This window comes from Salvelinus alpinus, chromosome 8, assembly GCF_045679555.1.
Source record: "Salvelinus alpinus chromosome 8, SLU_Salpinus.1, whole genome shotgun sequence".
NCBI classification, from domain to species: Eukaryota; Metazoa; Chordata; class Actinopteri; order Salmoniformes; family Salmonidae; genus Salvelinus; species Salvelinus alpinus.
The window spans coordinates 59098037-59113656 of NC_092093.1; the positions used below are offsets into that span (position 1 = coordinate 59098037).

Genomic DNA, 15620 nt, shown 5'->3' on the forward strand with positions numbered 1-15620 from the left:
TCCTTCCATGTTTCCATCCCTCCATCCTTCCATGTTTCCATCCCTCCATCCTTCCATGTTTCCATCCCTCCATCCTTCCTAAAAATGGTGACAGATGAGATCTTTTCCAGTGAACCCGCTCTTCTTTGAGGTGAAGCCCCTCTCTCACGCTCTCACTCTCTCCCTCTCTCCCTCTCTCACTCTCTCCCTCTCTCCCTCTCTCTCTTTCTGCGCTGGCTGACACCTCGTCAGTAGCCCCGAGGCTCTCTTTCTGATGTGCTTCCTACGTGATCAGCCCTACATACAAATACATGTGTTTGTCCCCTGGAGAATCTAGAACAGTCCCCACTCTGTTTTACCATGGGATTTCGTGAGATATGTCAAGTGTAGACGACAGTCCGCAATGATTCAAACTGTTACACGTTGATAGTCCTAGTCATATGTAAAACATATTTATGCAGTGTTTGGCGACGTGCATCTCTGACATTCTATTAAAGATGCATTCCTCAACTGAATAATGAGGACATGATGGTGCACTGTGTTATTGTTTCATGTTAAAGACATGGCAGCTTATTGTAATGGACTCAATGTATTGTAATATGGTGAATTATACGGACTTGTTAAGCCAAGATTCATGAAATATGAATTTATGAGTACAAAACGCTTGTTGAAGAATTATATAATTATATTCTAATTCTATTTATTCTTTGTGTGCGGTTTTCTTTTTTTCGAATGTCATTAAAATCCGCTTGATATTCACATTGTTGCAACATACTTGTTGCACTCCTCTCTGTACCCGTTGCGAGGTGATAGTGGCAGAAAGGAGAATACAGCTTTGTGAAAGGGGTATAAGTGTTATTTTAACGGGAGACTACAGTGCCTTCAAAGTATTGACACCCCTTGACTTTTCCACATTTTGTTACAGCCTGTAACACAATACCCCATAAATCAACTCAGGAGTAAAACATATGCTAAATTACATGGACTCCCTCTGTGTGTAGTAATAGTGTTTAACATTAAATGACTACCTCATCTCTGTACTCCACACATACAGTTATCTATAAGGTCCCTCAGTTGAGCAGTTAATTTCAAACACAGATTCAACCACAAAGACCAGGGAGGTTTTACAATGGGGAAAATCCAATACAACACATTACTGAGTACCACTCCATATTTTCAAGCATAGTGGTGGCTGCATCATGTAATGCGTATGCTTGTAATCATTAAGGACTGGGGAGTTTTTCAGGATAAAAAATAAATGGAATGGAGCACATGCAAAATTTGCACATGCAAAATCCTAGAGGAAAACCTAGTTCAGTATGTTTTCCACCAGACTCTGGGAGATGAAATCACCTTTCAGCAGGACAAAAACAAGGCCAAATCTACACTGGAGTTGGTTACCAAGAAGATGGTGAATGTTCCTGAGTGGCCGAGTTACAGTTTAGACTTAAAACTAATTAAAAGTCTATTGTAAGACCTGAACATAGTTGTTTAGCAATGATCAACAACCAACTTGACAGATCTTGAAGAATTTTTAAAAGAATAATGGGCAAATGTTACACAATCCCGGTGTGGAAAGCTCTTAGAGACTTACCCAGAAAGATACACAGCTATAATTGCGGCCAAAGGTAATTCTAACATGTATTGATTGACTCATGGGGTTGAATCTAATCAAGATATATTAGTGTTAATAAAATGTTCTTCCACTTTGACAGAGTATTATGTGTAGATCGTTGACAAAAAAATGACAAATCAATTTTAATCCCACTTTGTAACACAACAAAATGTGGAAAAAGTCAAGGGGTGTGAGTACTTTCTGAAGGCACTGTAGCGATCTCTAATCAAAGGCTACTATATGAAAGGATATATTTCCAAGTACCGCTGCTTTTCTTCACTCCCAGTCGCTGTCATTCTTTAATGATATTATGAATCCCTGATAAGCGCCTTTAAAGGACATTAACCTCGCAGGTCACACACCGCTCCGTCTGTGGTTTTATGGCACTCTGATAATGGAGAGACATTACAGGCCATCTCCAGCAGGTCTCTGTGTCTGTCCACAGCCGTTGCCTCAGGCCCCACCGCTGGAGTTCCAGAGCCCCCACTGCCAACCATTAAGATTTATCTTGGCAAAACGACAACTAGAATGGGTTTTATGCAGTGCTCTCTCTGCCTGCTGCCTTGGACAAAATGCCTCGCTCCAGTGTAGGGTACCTTTCTCCTCTGCCTCCTTCTCCTGTTGCCTAGGGGCCATCAGTGACCAACACGGCAGGAGCTTTTATGCTTTTATTTATCTGTTTGTGGGCAAAGAGGGGAAAAAATGTGTTCTCTCTCTTTAACACTAGAACCGCCAACGGCCACTAACGTTTGATATTGTAAATAAATAAAAAATCTCCCCCCAAAAAAGCTACGTCATGCTCCTTCCCTAACTTTTCATAAATGTTTGTATTTTACATTGCTCATTTGTCAGAATTTAGAATTCACAAAGTTAACAGTTTAATATATTTTTTTTATACCTATTCCCAACTTAACCGGTCAAGATAATGCAATGTAGGACATTGATACCCAGCTAAGCCCTAATGCGTCTCTATCTCCTCACTGAATGAATGACAAATGGATGATTGGGTGATAACTGCTTGTTACTTCACAATTTAATTGAAATTAGGCCTAACTGAATGATGAGTTTGAAGAGGTTAATTTAATTCAGAAAGACAATTGTGTAATGATGAGTTTGTTATGCCTTTTTATCAGCTTTGGCACTCATGTTTATAGCAAATAATTTGACCGCGCGCCTTGCAGGTTGATTATCATTTTCTTTTACGTTTTACTTTTATTTTACGTTTAATAAGCTGTTTTATTTACTAGAACTCTAACTAATCAAATGTTTTGTAATGGTAACAAAAACATGCTGCGTGTTGCAGTAGAATAATGCAAAACATGTCCTTGACTATCCCAAGTTGATGAGCGAAGGGAAGCAAACGATGCCAGCCCACTGAATGAATGACAAATTGATTAATGGGCGATATTTGTGTATGTTACTTCACAATCAAATTTAAATTAGGCCTAACTGAATGATAAGGAAGGTGAAGAGATGGATTTCATGTAGAACAACAGTAGTGTAATGATGGGTTTGTCATGCCTATCATCGTTGGCCCTCATGTTAATCATTTGACTGCATGCCTTGCGGGTTGATACCATTCTTATGTTTTACTCTGTAAAAATAAGCTTTTAAGGGACTGTTTTATTTACTATAATGCTATTACATGTATTGTAAGGGAAACCAAAGCACGCTATGTGTTGCAGTACACCTTTGGAATAATGTGAAACATGTCCTTGACTCTATCCAAGTTGATGAGCAAGGGGAAACAAACGATGCCAGTCAGCCTGCACAGACGGCCCATCGGAACTACAGAAAACTAATTTGACACATAGTTAGCCTGTAGACAAGATTAAATTGGCAATAGTCTAATTGACAGTATTATTAGGTGTCAAATTGTACATGAAGAGATGGGCGCAACTTGTAATTTGCAGATGCAGGGAACATCACTTTATCAAATCCTCCTTCAGAGTCACATGCAGGTAAAACATTTTGATTTCTATATAGTATCAGAAAGAGTGTTTATATGGCCCTTACTTTTGTCAATTAACTCTCAAAATTCAAGAGGTGCAGCTCTATTTCCAAAATGTCACTTCAAGAATATCTGCACTGTCCCAGCGTTCAGCACATGACCACTAGTGTGGCAACGTCGCTCCGGCTGCTAAGCAGACTGGTAACATACTGGAAATTCATTTATTTTCTTATTTCCACACTGTTTCCTTTGACCTGCCAAAACGAAATTCTAATGGACTTCTTTGATGGACTTGAACTAGTGGTTTGTCGTTTTTACTTCTAGATTAGAGCAGGGTTATTGAACTCTGACCCTACGAGGTCCGGAGCCTGCTGGTTTTCTGTCCTACCTGACCATTAATTGCAGATACCTGTTGTCCCATGTCTAAATCAGTCCCTGATTAGAGGGAAACAATGACAAAAAAAACTGGATCTGGCTTCGATGTCCAGAGTTGAGGTTGAGGGGCCTACAGTAACATAAACTAATGAAAATGCTGTTGTGTTCTTTGAAATAGTTATTTCTGTAATGCATTTATTAGACTGTTAGAATGCATGTGTTCTTGGCTGGAAGTATCCAAAATTGGCTTTAGGCCTACGTTTTTCACTAGGACTTTGTAGAATTATACAAAACATATCCTTCACTATCTTAACAATTAACTATTGTTATATTTCTACATGGATATATTTCCATGAATATTTCTTCATGCATTTCATGCTTTACAATTGTTTATGTACTATTTATCAAGCTTTGGTGCTTTATGTTTGCACACCTTGTGGGTTGATATGCATCTAATGCATAATCTAAATGAGACACCCGTCAACGTTCTCAGCGTGCTCTAGCAGGTACTTATAGTCTGAAGGCAATGCGGTTCTTGTGTTAAAAGCTTATAGTCTTCGTTTTCCATTTGCCTTCTCTCGTCATCTGATTCCATTCGGAGTAAGGGTTTTTTCAGGTTAAACTTTAAACGGCCCCAAAAGGTTACGCTTATGCAAAGATCTGGAATAGAAAGGGATGAAATAAAAAATATCTAGCATAGCGTTGGAGAGAAACGCAGCGACTCGGAGGAGTACGTGGGGAGTGTTGTGACCAGGCTGTGGCATTAGGTATGCATGTGGGCCATGGATGGGAGCGAGCTCTCATGTAGCGATGGGGGGGAAGGGATGGTTTGAGGGAGGGAGGAGGTAAACAACCATAGCTCATACTGCATCTCTCCACTCAGCCACTGCATCTCTCTCCCTGTTCACCCGCATCTCTCTCCCCGTTCACCCGCTTCTCTCTCCCCGTTCACCCGCTTCTCTCTCCCCGTTCACCCGCTTCTCTCTCCCCGTTCACCCGCATCTCTCTCCCCGTTCACCCGCATCTCTCTCCCCGTTCACCCGCTTCTCTCTCCCCGTTCACCCGCATCTCTCTCCCCGTTCACCCTCATCTCTCTCCCCGTTCACCCTCATCTCTCTCCCCGTTCACCCGCATCTCTCTCCCCGTTCACCCGCTTCTCTCTCCCCGTTCACCCGCTTCTCTCTCCCCGTTCACCCGCTTCTCTCTCCCCGTTCACCCGCATCTCTCTCCCCGTTCACCCGCTTTTAATTTGTCCGCCTGTCTGGATTCATTCTGTTGATTCAGGTAGTTTTTTTTTTTAAGTGTGTGTTTTATAACGGGAGGCTATAATCCCCTCCATCCCCCTAAAAACATGTTTTTTTCTAACTATTCCACCAATGTGAAAACGTCTGTAGCTTACATATAGATAGTGCAAATCTTGTACACTAGCAGCAGAAAATATTAGCATTTAGCGAGCAAGGCCTCTTCACGATGCCGCCTTTGCAACTTCTGCACTGTACCCCAGCAGGGTCTCTACCCACCTGTGTGTGTGCCAGCCTACTTTGCCAACCAACACGCCCATTAAAGGTAATCTCTCATGTGAAGCCGTGCGTTTCCCTCCTACTCTGCCAGTGTCACTCATCACCCAGCCCCTTCAGCAGCGCAGCACGCCGCCGCTTCCTCTGTCGGGATTGATGACAGCCACACTGTCACAAAGTGGAGACAATCTGTCATTTGTCATCCCCCCGCCCCGGCGGTGCCTCACTGAGCCAAGATGGCTAGCGTTCTTTCATTCTCTTCTTTTAGTCAATCTTGACACCAGATCATTTTTTAGGGTTGGGCTGAAAGGTTCAGCCTGCGAGCACTTAGCAGAACAAAATAAACTCTTTGTGGAACATCGTTAGTGGAACTTTTTTGTACTTTGAAACGAGACCATTCACTGGAAGCTCTTGGAGTACTTGTAAATTTGGACAAAATCTTACTGCCCCCCCCTCCTATGTTCACCTGAACCTCTCAAAGTATTTCTGAACCTCCAACCCTGTGCTCCTCTGGAAAAAGCAGGGGACCCATCGATCCAACACCTTGGGCAACACATCAGTCTCTCTACCTTCGTGACATTTTTTTCCCTGATTGGAGAGACTGTGAGGAGCCCTTTCACATTTATTTTCAATTTTCTTTGCGCTCGCTCTCCAACGCCTCTCCCCGAGACAGATCGAGTCCTGACATTTGCAGGGAAATGGGCTGTGCCACCGCGCTTTGTCAATTCCCGCAGTTGTTTGGGGAAGGGTTTCAATCGCCCGCTCTCCCGGGTGGGTACATGAAACACAGACCCTTTTTAGAAAGGCACGGGTGTCGTAAATGAAAAAGGACATGGAAGCGTCTTTCCCTTATTTGCCAAAGTCCCCAAGCAAGAATTGGATTTGAACATCGGGACAGGGTTCGTGAAAGTAAATGCCATTTTGCATTGCCTTGAGAAACTCAAGTTTTAAACTCCTTTAAAAGGTCATACTGTGCACACTATCTCTTCAGTCTCTGTAGGCCTCTCTGTCTTTGTAGTAGGCCTAGCTAAGACTATGCATACCGATCTAAACTAGAGCTGTTTATTTTATTTCACAGTTTACCATTCTATCTCAAGGTGAGGAATGCACTTAGTTATTCCTGTCCAATCTGTCACTGCTGCTGCTGTCAGCACGTTAATTCTATTATTTTTTTGTATTTTTTTTCACCTTTTATTTCACGGTAACTCTATAGTCCCCTGATTGCATGCAGATGGGGAAACCTTGGCCTGTGAGCGTTTGTCACCTCCCAAGCATTCATGTTGTCTGGATTGTTCTATTCCACGTCATTAACTCTGACACCCTCTGATTAGCTCTCTTTATTAAAAACTAAGAAAGAGAATGAGAAAAAATAAACAAGTAAATGAAGTCAACAAAAACACGCAAATTGCAGCAACTTGTGTTTTTTTTCTCATTCTGCCGAATTAAACAAGCGTCGACACCGCCAGGGCCCTAATGTCAACCATTAAACACTAAGATTCAATTACAGAGTAGGAGTAGTACTTAATCTTTCCCCGGGTAGCCATTGTTCACATTGCACCCTGCGCTCCAAGACGGAAGGAAACCATGCTAGAAACAGAAGCTCCCTCTCCTCCAACCCCCAGACTAAATCACCTATTACCCAGCCAGATGACAAGGTGCATTAAATGTCACTTTTCGCGGCAAACAAATTTGGAGGAACAGTTAAAACTATTAGCTTCCTGTCGAGGGCCTCCCACTCAAATAGATGTTTGGTGGCAGCGGGGAGTCGGGCACTGCCATACGGAGCGAGCCGGCTGCGAAATCGAATCCAAGCAGATTGATTCGGCGATGGTGGCGGGAGAGCTTCATTAACTCATAGCTGTCCATTAGCCACTAGTCATTCTCTCCGGCTTATTAGGGATCGCATGCCGTCTCAGCGCTGAGCGGCTGTGTTTACCACAGTAAAGGCAGAGGGAGAGACAATTATACCCCGCCACGCTTCCCCCATCAGGCAGGTAGAACACCATTAAGTGGAGGCTGAACACTCAAGCTGTTAACCACCTTGAGAAAATCACATTCCGCCTCACCAAATTCTAAGAATCCTCTCTGCCACGACAAAGAAGATGGGCCCATATAATAATCCAGCATTGTCATTCCCTTCACAAATTTTCCATTGTTTTCTCTCCTTTGTGTTATTGTTTTTCTTTGTCTGGGACCCTTTTTATCTCGCATCTAGCCGGTGATCCATGGAGCGTTTGTGCTGGAGTTTTGCCTCCAATTTAAAAGAAACCGGGTATGACTTGTCTCCCGCTCTGCAACATGAATTCACTAAATTGGCTCAATAGAGTTTCTGCGATAACCATCTCCTTCTGTAATTTCAAAAGGCTCTTCCCAGACACTTTAATTTGTTCCTTAAGTGCAAAGAGGGAAAGAGGAGAGCGCGACCACTCAGTGACAAATCTCTGCCTCCCAGGCTCGCCTCGCAATTGAGAGGAATGCAGATTTAAATGACAAGAGGCAGTAAATTCCAAAGCGCTACAGTGTCTAAGATTTAAGCTCCCACAGTTAGAGGTATATTGCACCCTTCTTCAGAGTGGTATTACTGTCTGAAATCCCCTTGTAGTAAATCAGATTATATTAATTGCAGATATAAATTTGCATTCACTTGAAATACCTGCTCGTTTAAGACACCAAACAGACCCAATATTGGCTCATCCGCTGAGTCTATTTGCATCCAATTGGATATTGTGGGATTTTTCTATGTCTGCTTAATTTTCTAATAAATCTCTTGAAATTATTACAATGAATTGGATCCTGAGACTTCTCGCTACTGTAGCAGAGTTAATAAATCTGATCTCTGCTGAATTAGCTCTCAAAGAGAAAGCCCAATCACTAGGGCCTGGGGAGATTTGTTCAAACTCACTATGAAAATAGCCTTAATTACACTGAACAAAAATATAAACGCAACATGCAACAATTTCAAAGTTACAGTTCATATAAGGAAATCAAGCAATTTGAAAGAAATTCATTAGGCCCTAATGTATTGATTTCACATGTTGGTCACATATCTTTAAAAAAAAGGTAGGGGCTGTTTAATCAGCTTCTTGACATGCCACACGTGTTCGGTGGATGGATTATCTTGGCAAAGGAGAAATCCTCACTAACAGGGATGTAAACACATTTTTTTCACAAATTTTGAGCAATAAGCTTTTTGTGCGTATGAAACATTTCTGTGTTTCTTTATTTCAGGTCCTGAAACATGGGACCAAAACTTTTTGCATGTTGCGTTTATATTTTTGTTCAGTATAGAATACCTGTCTCTCAAGATTGTGCTTGTCACTCATATCGCCAGCTCTCACAGAGTGTCTGTAATGACAAGGTCAGCAGCACTTACACGTTGAGTTGAAAGCCTCCACCATGTACAGTGCTAGTCATGTAGTCTTCACCTGTAGAGAAGGCCTGTGTCATCACGCCTCGGCCTCTCCAGATGACCGCTCTGCCCAGTCTGCAGTTCTGCATGTCAGAAGTGCACATCAGGCTGATGAAAGCCAGCTGGAGAAATGCTGTGGGGTACAGCCTGGAGCAGGGAGAGCGCTAGGTTATATAGGGAAGCAGGGAGAGCGCTAGATTATATAGGGAAGCAGGGAGAGTGCTAGGTTATATAGGGAAACAGGGAGGGCGCTAGGTTATATAGGGAAGCAGGGAGAGCGCTAGGGTATATAGGGAAGCAGGGAAGGCGCTAGGTTATATAGGGAAGCAGGGAGGGCGCTGGGTTATATAGGGAAGCAGGGAAGGGGCTAGGTTATATAGGGAAGCAGGGAAGGTGCTATGTTATATAGGGAAGCAGGGAGGATGCTAGGTTATATATGGAAGCAGGGAGGATGCTAGGTTATATAGGGAAGCAGGGAGGATGCTAGGTTATATAGGGAAGCAGGGAGGATGCTAGGTTATATAGGGAAGCAGGGAGGATGCTAGGTTATATAGGGAAGCAGGGAGGATGCTAGGTATATAGGGAAGCAGGGAGGATGCTAGGTTATATAGGGAAGCAGGGAGGATGCTAGGTTATATAGGGAAGCAGGGAGGATGCTAGGTTATATAGGGAAGCAGGGAGGATGCTAGGTTATATAGGGAAGCAGGGAGGATGCTAGGTTATATTGGGAAGCAGGGAGGATGCTAGGTTATATAGGGAAGCAGGGAGGATGCATAAGGAAGGTGGCATCATCTCCAAGGTGGATACAGCACATGTGGGGGCAAGAGCGAGAGTTCTAGAACTTTTAGATACCAAAGGATTAGAGTTCATCTACAAATTTAAAATGGACCTGCCTGTGGATACTTCTCAGAAGTTTAGCTCAACCTGACAGTTGGAGAAGACCCACTTGCATTACTCATTCACTGTGTGCATCAGTAAAACCCCTCTGGCGAAATAGGGTGAAAGAGCAAAATATAGTTTCTCTTTTCTTCCATTCGTATAAATGCAGGATCGACTGACCTTGAGCGTCTAAAGAGACGGGCGGGCGGCATAGAGGGGGAGAATGAGCACGAGAGAGAGAGGGTGATATGACTTTCATTCATTTATGTTTAATGCTCTGACTGCAAGATGGGGTCGGCCCCGTTTTAGACCACTTAACGCTGGGGGGGGGGCTCCATTAGAGAAGGCCAACTCCTAGCCCCCCCACCCCTCAGGAGGAATGGGAGAGGGAGAAAGTGAACAAGAAGAGCAGTCAGATGGCATTCTATTGCATCTGGCTGCATTCAAATGGACATTGGTCACTGCAAATGGAGGCTGGAGAATATGGACACTTTGGATGGGATTCGGAGACATTTACTACTCACCTGGAAATGAGAAATTCTCAGGTACAGGTTGCCTGGGCAGCGTCCCATTTAGATGTTTGCTATTTGCTGCTGATGGTTGTTAAGGAGGCTGGGGTGTAAGGAGGCTGGGCTGTTTTCACTCAGGAGTCGTTAGTGAGGAATAGCCAGGACAGGGTTGGCATCGCTACGGTGTTTTGGTGGAAAGTTGGCTCTTGCCAGAGAATGCAGGGTCCTATGCCAGCCTCGTAGACCCCGGTATAACAGCGCCATCTCAGGGCTGGCAAAATGTCTGGCACCCCTCACTGACTGCCTTGGCTTGCAAATGGGGCATACACTACACTTTCTCAGCCCCCCATAAAAGCACAGTGATCACGACACAGAGGGGGACTGATGGGTGCTTGTGGGGAGTGGCTGGCCCCTAATGAAGGCTTCACCAAGGTCTCTCTGTTACTGCCAGCTGGGCGCTTGCAAAGGCACCGTTCACACACACGCTCTTTGTCGACCCATACAGCTGGAGCGCTGAGGAAAAGCAACATTAGTGAGAGAGAGCGCTCTGAAATGCTACGATTTGGCCTGATTAAGCTTGTAGAGGAAAAAGAGCTAAGTGGAAAATGGATCCCATTTGTAAACCCAATGTTTTTACTTTGAAAGTATGTCTTAAGTGCTATGAACTCAATGCAAGCTTTCAGCTCAAAAGGAAAGGGTTAGTCCATTGGAAAGCAGACGTTCTTATTGGTTATCTGCCTCTCATTGGCCTGTTTGCGGTTCTCTCCAATGAGTGTGTTCAGCCTATAGAGTATAGAATATTAGTGGCTGATGCCATTTGTATTTCTATGGATCTGCCCCACTCTCTATCATACGGGTTTCAGCCTTCTGAAACCACACCACTGTTTCCTAAGATGACAACCCCTTTGTGTTAACCTCCCATGGCCCATGTGTTGCTCCTGCCGAAAACACAGCAGCCCCCTTTCTCTGACAACTACATTTAACGTCTACTCTACAGTCTCCCCCTGCAATGGAGGACAAGCCATAGCTGAGCTGGACTGGGGAGACTTTAAGTATCCAATCCGCTTAAAGTATCATCTGTCTGTCTGTGCGCGAGGCTGTTGTCCTAGCCGCTGACATGGGGCCCCAGGAGACTACATTAGCAGGGAGTGGGCCAGCAGGTACTGTATTTAAGGGCGTCCTTGTTTCCTAGAATCTCCCTCAGTTGGCCAACCTAACGCCCTGCCCTAAGAGTCAGGATCTGGGCCAACCTAACGCCCTGCCCTAAGAGTCAGGATCTGGGCCAACCTAACGCCCTGCCCTAAGAGTCAGGATCTGGGCCAACCTAACGCCCTGCCCTAAGAGTCAGGATCTGGGCCAACCTAACGCCCTGCCCTAAGAGTCAGGATCTGGGCCAACCTAACGCCCTGCCCTAAGAGTCAGGATCTGGGCCAACCTAACGCCCTGCCCTGAGAGTCAGGATCTGGGCCAACCTAACGCCCTGCCCTGAGAGTCAGGATCTGGGCCAACCTAACGCCCTGCCCTAAGAGTCAGGATCTGGGCCAACCTAACGCCCTGCCCTAAGAGTCAGGATCTGGGCCTGTGTTTACATGACACTCTGGGGGATATGGCAGCAAAATATACAGTGTATCCTCTGGGTTGAATGAGGAGAAAGGTAGCTAGTTTGTCGCACTGTTTGGATGCAGACTAGATTTCATCTCCGCTGTCCATCTCCACTTCATGAGGAGACATGAATTGCTAGCCACAGCAAGGCCTGATGTGATGTAAGAGAACAACCACAGCAGACCTGGGTTCAAATCGCAGGCTCAATGAAATCCATAATAGTATTTGAAATAAAACAAATCTTAGTTGGAGCCAGGTATGAACCAGATCATGTCAATATGAGGCTTGATTATGATACGTATTTAGCATATTGCTTACTGTATCACTAGCTTTTCAGTGTTTTCCCCTGTGACCCTTTCTTCTTTCTATTGTGTTTGGTATGAAACCAGGAAACTGGCCAAGAAGCGCAAGGAGACCCTGAGCAGCACGCGACAGGAGATGACGGTGATGGTGAACTCCATGGACAAGAGCTACACAGAGCAGGGCACCAACTGTGATGAGGCCATCTCCTTCATGGACACCCACAGCCACACACTCAACGGGAGAAGTGAGTGTCTACCACCAGGGCATTGTGGATTGGTGGCCGGGGAGTATGGAAGGCTTTTCACACTGAGCTGAACCCAGCCAAACCAAGCTGTACATAGCTGGCCTGGTTACACATTCACAATAGTCACTGGAACCGTAGTGGAAAGGACAATGTGAAAAGAAAAACAGTTTTGGTTTAGGCGGGCACAGTAGTGTGAAAAGGCTATAGGTAACATAGATTAACACTGGTACATTAGAGCAATTTCTTTAAATTCTAAACAAATTCTGTTTTATCAATGATCAAGTCATGTGAAAGGCTCTTGCAAAACCCACGATACCCAAGCATGTTAGAAATGTCTTCAGTGTTGTTTACTTATTAGGCAGCTCGACTATAATTTGCCGATACAGCATCTAAATAAGGATTTATCGTTTCAGATCTTCCTCCCTTAATTTTCCAAAGCTGTCAATGCTTTAATCCTCGTTTTTGATCCTGTGCCTATTTCAAACCCTTCTTACCTCTTACTAGCCTTTCATTTCCTTCTATGGGTATCCCATATTGACACATGAGTGGGGGAGGGGGGGTAGATCAACGTTTTTTAAAATTGGATTAATTTAGAAGATGCTCTTATCCAGAGCGATTTACAGGATTGATTAGGGTTAAGTGCCTTGCACAAGAGCACGTCGATAGATTTTTCACCTAGTCGGTTTGGGGATTCGAACCAGCGAGCTTTCTGTTACTGGCCCAACGCTCTTAACCGCTAGGCTACCTGCTGCCCTATATCTTCCCCATCTGTCATGGTTCCACCCCCTCTGGCCTTCCTCCTCACCCCAGGGACAGCTGACCCTGGCTGAGGTACAATCCCCTAATCCCCCCCCCACCAGCGGTGGTCCCCAGGCCCAAACATTAGTCAGCCCCTATTGCTTGGCATGCTGGGTCAGCGGCTCTCATCACCATCTGATTTCCCCCTTGTACACCCCCCCCCCCCCTCCGCTTCCAAGTGCCCCTATCCCTCAACTATATGACATTAAGACATCCCTTCATTATGAGGATCTCCAGAATCATATTATCTATATTTCTTAGACCTTCTTATATCTCTGTTACTGGAGAGTAAATAAGCTACAACCCTGAAGTTTGTCTTTCAACTCTGAAGGCTAGGAGGAGGTGCCAGGATCACGAGGCATTTTTCTCTCTCCCCTTAACCGCCACGGGCGCCTCATCTGTCTGTCAAAAGAAAAAAGGGGACAGGAGCGAGAACACGACCGTGAACGAGTCTTGGATCGTTTGGCGCTCGTTTAATATTGCAAGAGGGGAATGCCATTTCTGCCTGACGGGGCCGGCCGACGTGTCGCCGGGCAGATTGGAGTGACCTGGGAAACGTTGGGGATAAATAAATAAACATGCTCTCATTGGATGACAGAGCCATTCAGCCGTGACCTTATCCCGCTGTATATCGCAATATCCTTGACTAACAGCAGGGTCACTGTAGGCAACTAATGTCAGCTGCCTGATGGCGACCGACAAACACGGCGACTATCGCTCAGTGTACTGTGCCGGCTTTATCAACGAACCCGAACCCTTTATTGATTTGGCTGAATATGTATTATGAACACAGCCCGTTGTTGTCACTTATTCAAAAATAGTCATTAAAAAGCATTAGCGTATTTGTATCCATATGCGTAGCCAGAACAGTAAATAGTGAAATGTCTTAGTTTCTTGACATTATTCCAATATACTATAAGAAATATACTATTCATTCTTCCACTGAAGTTTATTGACCATTGTGTTACTGCCTGCTCTCTCTCTTGCTAAAAGCTGCCTCTCCCTCGACATTCACCATGAAGACTAACTCAATCAGCACGACCGTACCCACCTCCTACTACCCAGGTAAACTACCTCATCTTTTAACTCTTAACGCCTTCTGCTTCTACTACTGTCTAAAACCGCTGATGACCTCTTATGACCCCTTGAACTTTGACCTCTTTAACGAATGGCCAATCCCGATCTAGGTGCTTGTGCCTTTGTTCGATAAACGGTTTGCTTGATCTAATGGTGGCCTGCCAAAACTCTTTTTGCCTGCAGTTTTAATTGCTCTATAGCGGTTGCACTTCAGCATACTATTTGGGACAACCATTTTGAGCCATATTGGTAGATTGATTTGAATTGATCTGTATGTATATTCTATTCGATGGATAATGTTGGACATGATCTACATTTAACTGACTTATCTCTTATAATGTTAAAAATGAACTATTGATGCTGTTCTTCCATTGGAGCTTTTCTTTGCCACTTGATGATAACAAACTGTAACTGCTCTGCTATAATATTGCTGACTTACCTGGAGTGGGGAGCGCGTCACCTTATTCACTGCTATATTGTCTCTTCTTTGTTAACACCCTGCTCTGCACTGGTTTTGGGTTGTGGGCAGATCCCTTTGTGCCAACCGCTATCTTGGGTGAGAAAACATTCTTACTTTTTTTCCCTACAATACATTCCTTATGCTTATAGACCAACTGAAACGGACTATTCCAAAATAGACTAGGTGCTGTGCATTTGAGGGAAGCAGAGAGAGAGAGCGAGGGAGAGCGAGAGTGAGAGAGTCAGAGAGATGGAGATAGTGATTTGGATTGGTTTGTTTCCTGATAATGGCTTTCACACATTCATACCTGCCTGCTTTTCTTTCTTTGTCAGACCAGAAGGTTGGTTTCTTTCTAATCAAGCTGAGGTTGGCTAATTCACTCCATCCCATCCGCATTCCGTGTCGTGCGTGTGACGTCACGTATGTCTATGACCTCTCATATGCATGGACAGACAATGTGGACTGGATGAGGGGGAGTGGCACAGCAAACCCCCCCAAAAATAATATCCATATAAACAGACAAAGTAGTTCCCATCGCCATAGCAACGAACATGTAAAGTAGCAAACGTTGGAGAGCTCCAGGGCAAAGTTGAGGAATGACACGTTTGTGTCATTTTGTCAATGTAACTATTGCTTAACCTACCCTAATAAACTCCTTCAGTACAACTGTCAGTCTCAACCCCTTTCATATAGAGAAAAGTGTCAATATCTTTGTCTTGGTAGGAAGTTTGTTGTGCAGCCAGGTACAATAGACAACATACAGTGCATTTGGAAAGTATTCAGACCCCTTGACTTTTTCCACATTTTATTACTTTATGCCTTATTCTAAAATAGTTTAAATTTATGTTTTTCTGCATCAATCTACACACAATAATCCATAATGACAAAGCAAAAACAGGTTT

The 15620-nt window shown here is 44.2% G+C and overlaps 1 protein-coding gene across 8 annotated transcripts in view; it reads left to right on the forward strand.

Annotated features, from left to right (window-relative positions):
• The window catches only part of LOC139583365 (receptor-type tyrosine-protein phosphatase mu-like), a 309931-nt gene that overhangs the window by 239347 nt on the left and 54964 nt on the right, over nucleotides 1–15620 (forward strand). For 4 of the 8 annotated variants that reach the window (XM_071414354.1, XM_071414356.1, XM_071414357.1 and 1 more), the window contains 3 exons: nucleotides 12226–12383; nucleotides 14175–14246; nucleotides 14788–14814. In XM_071414354.1, coding sequence (XP_071270455.1) covers nucleotides 12226–12383; nucleotides 14175–14246; nucleotides 14788–14814 — 257 coding nt within the window. The remainder of the gene's footprint in view (nucleotides 1–12225; nucleotides 12384–14174; nucleotides 14247–14787; nucleotides 14815–15620) is intronic. The other 4 variants (XM_071414355.1, XM_071414362.1, XM_071414361.1 and 1 more) reach the window with 2 other exon arrangements.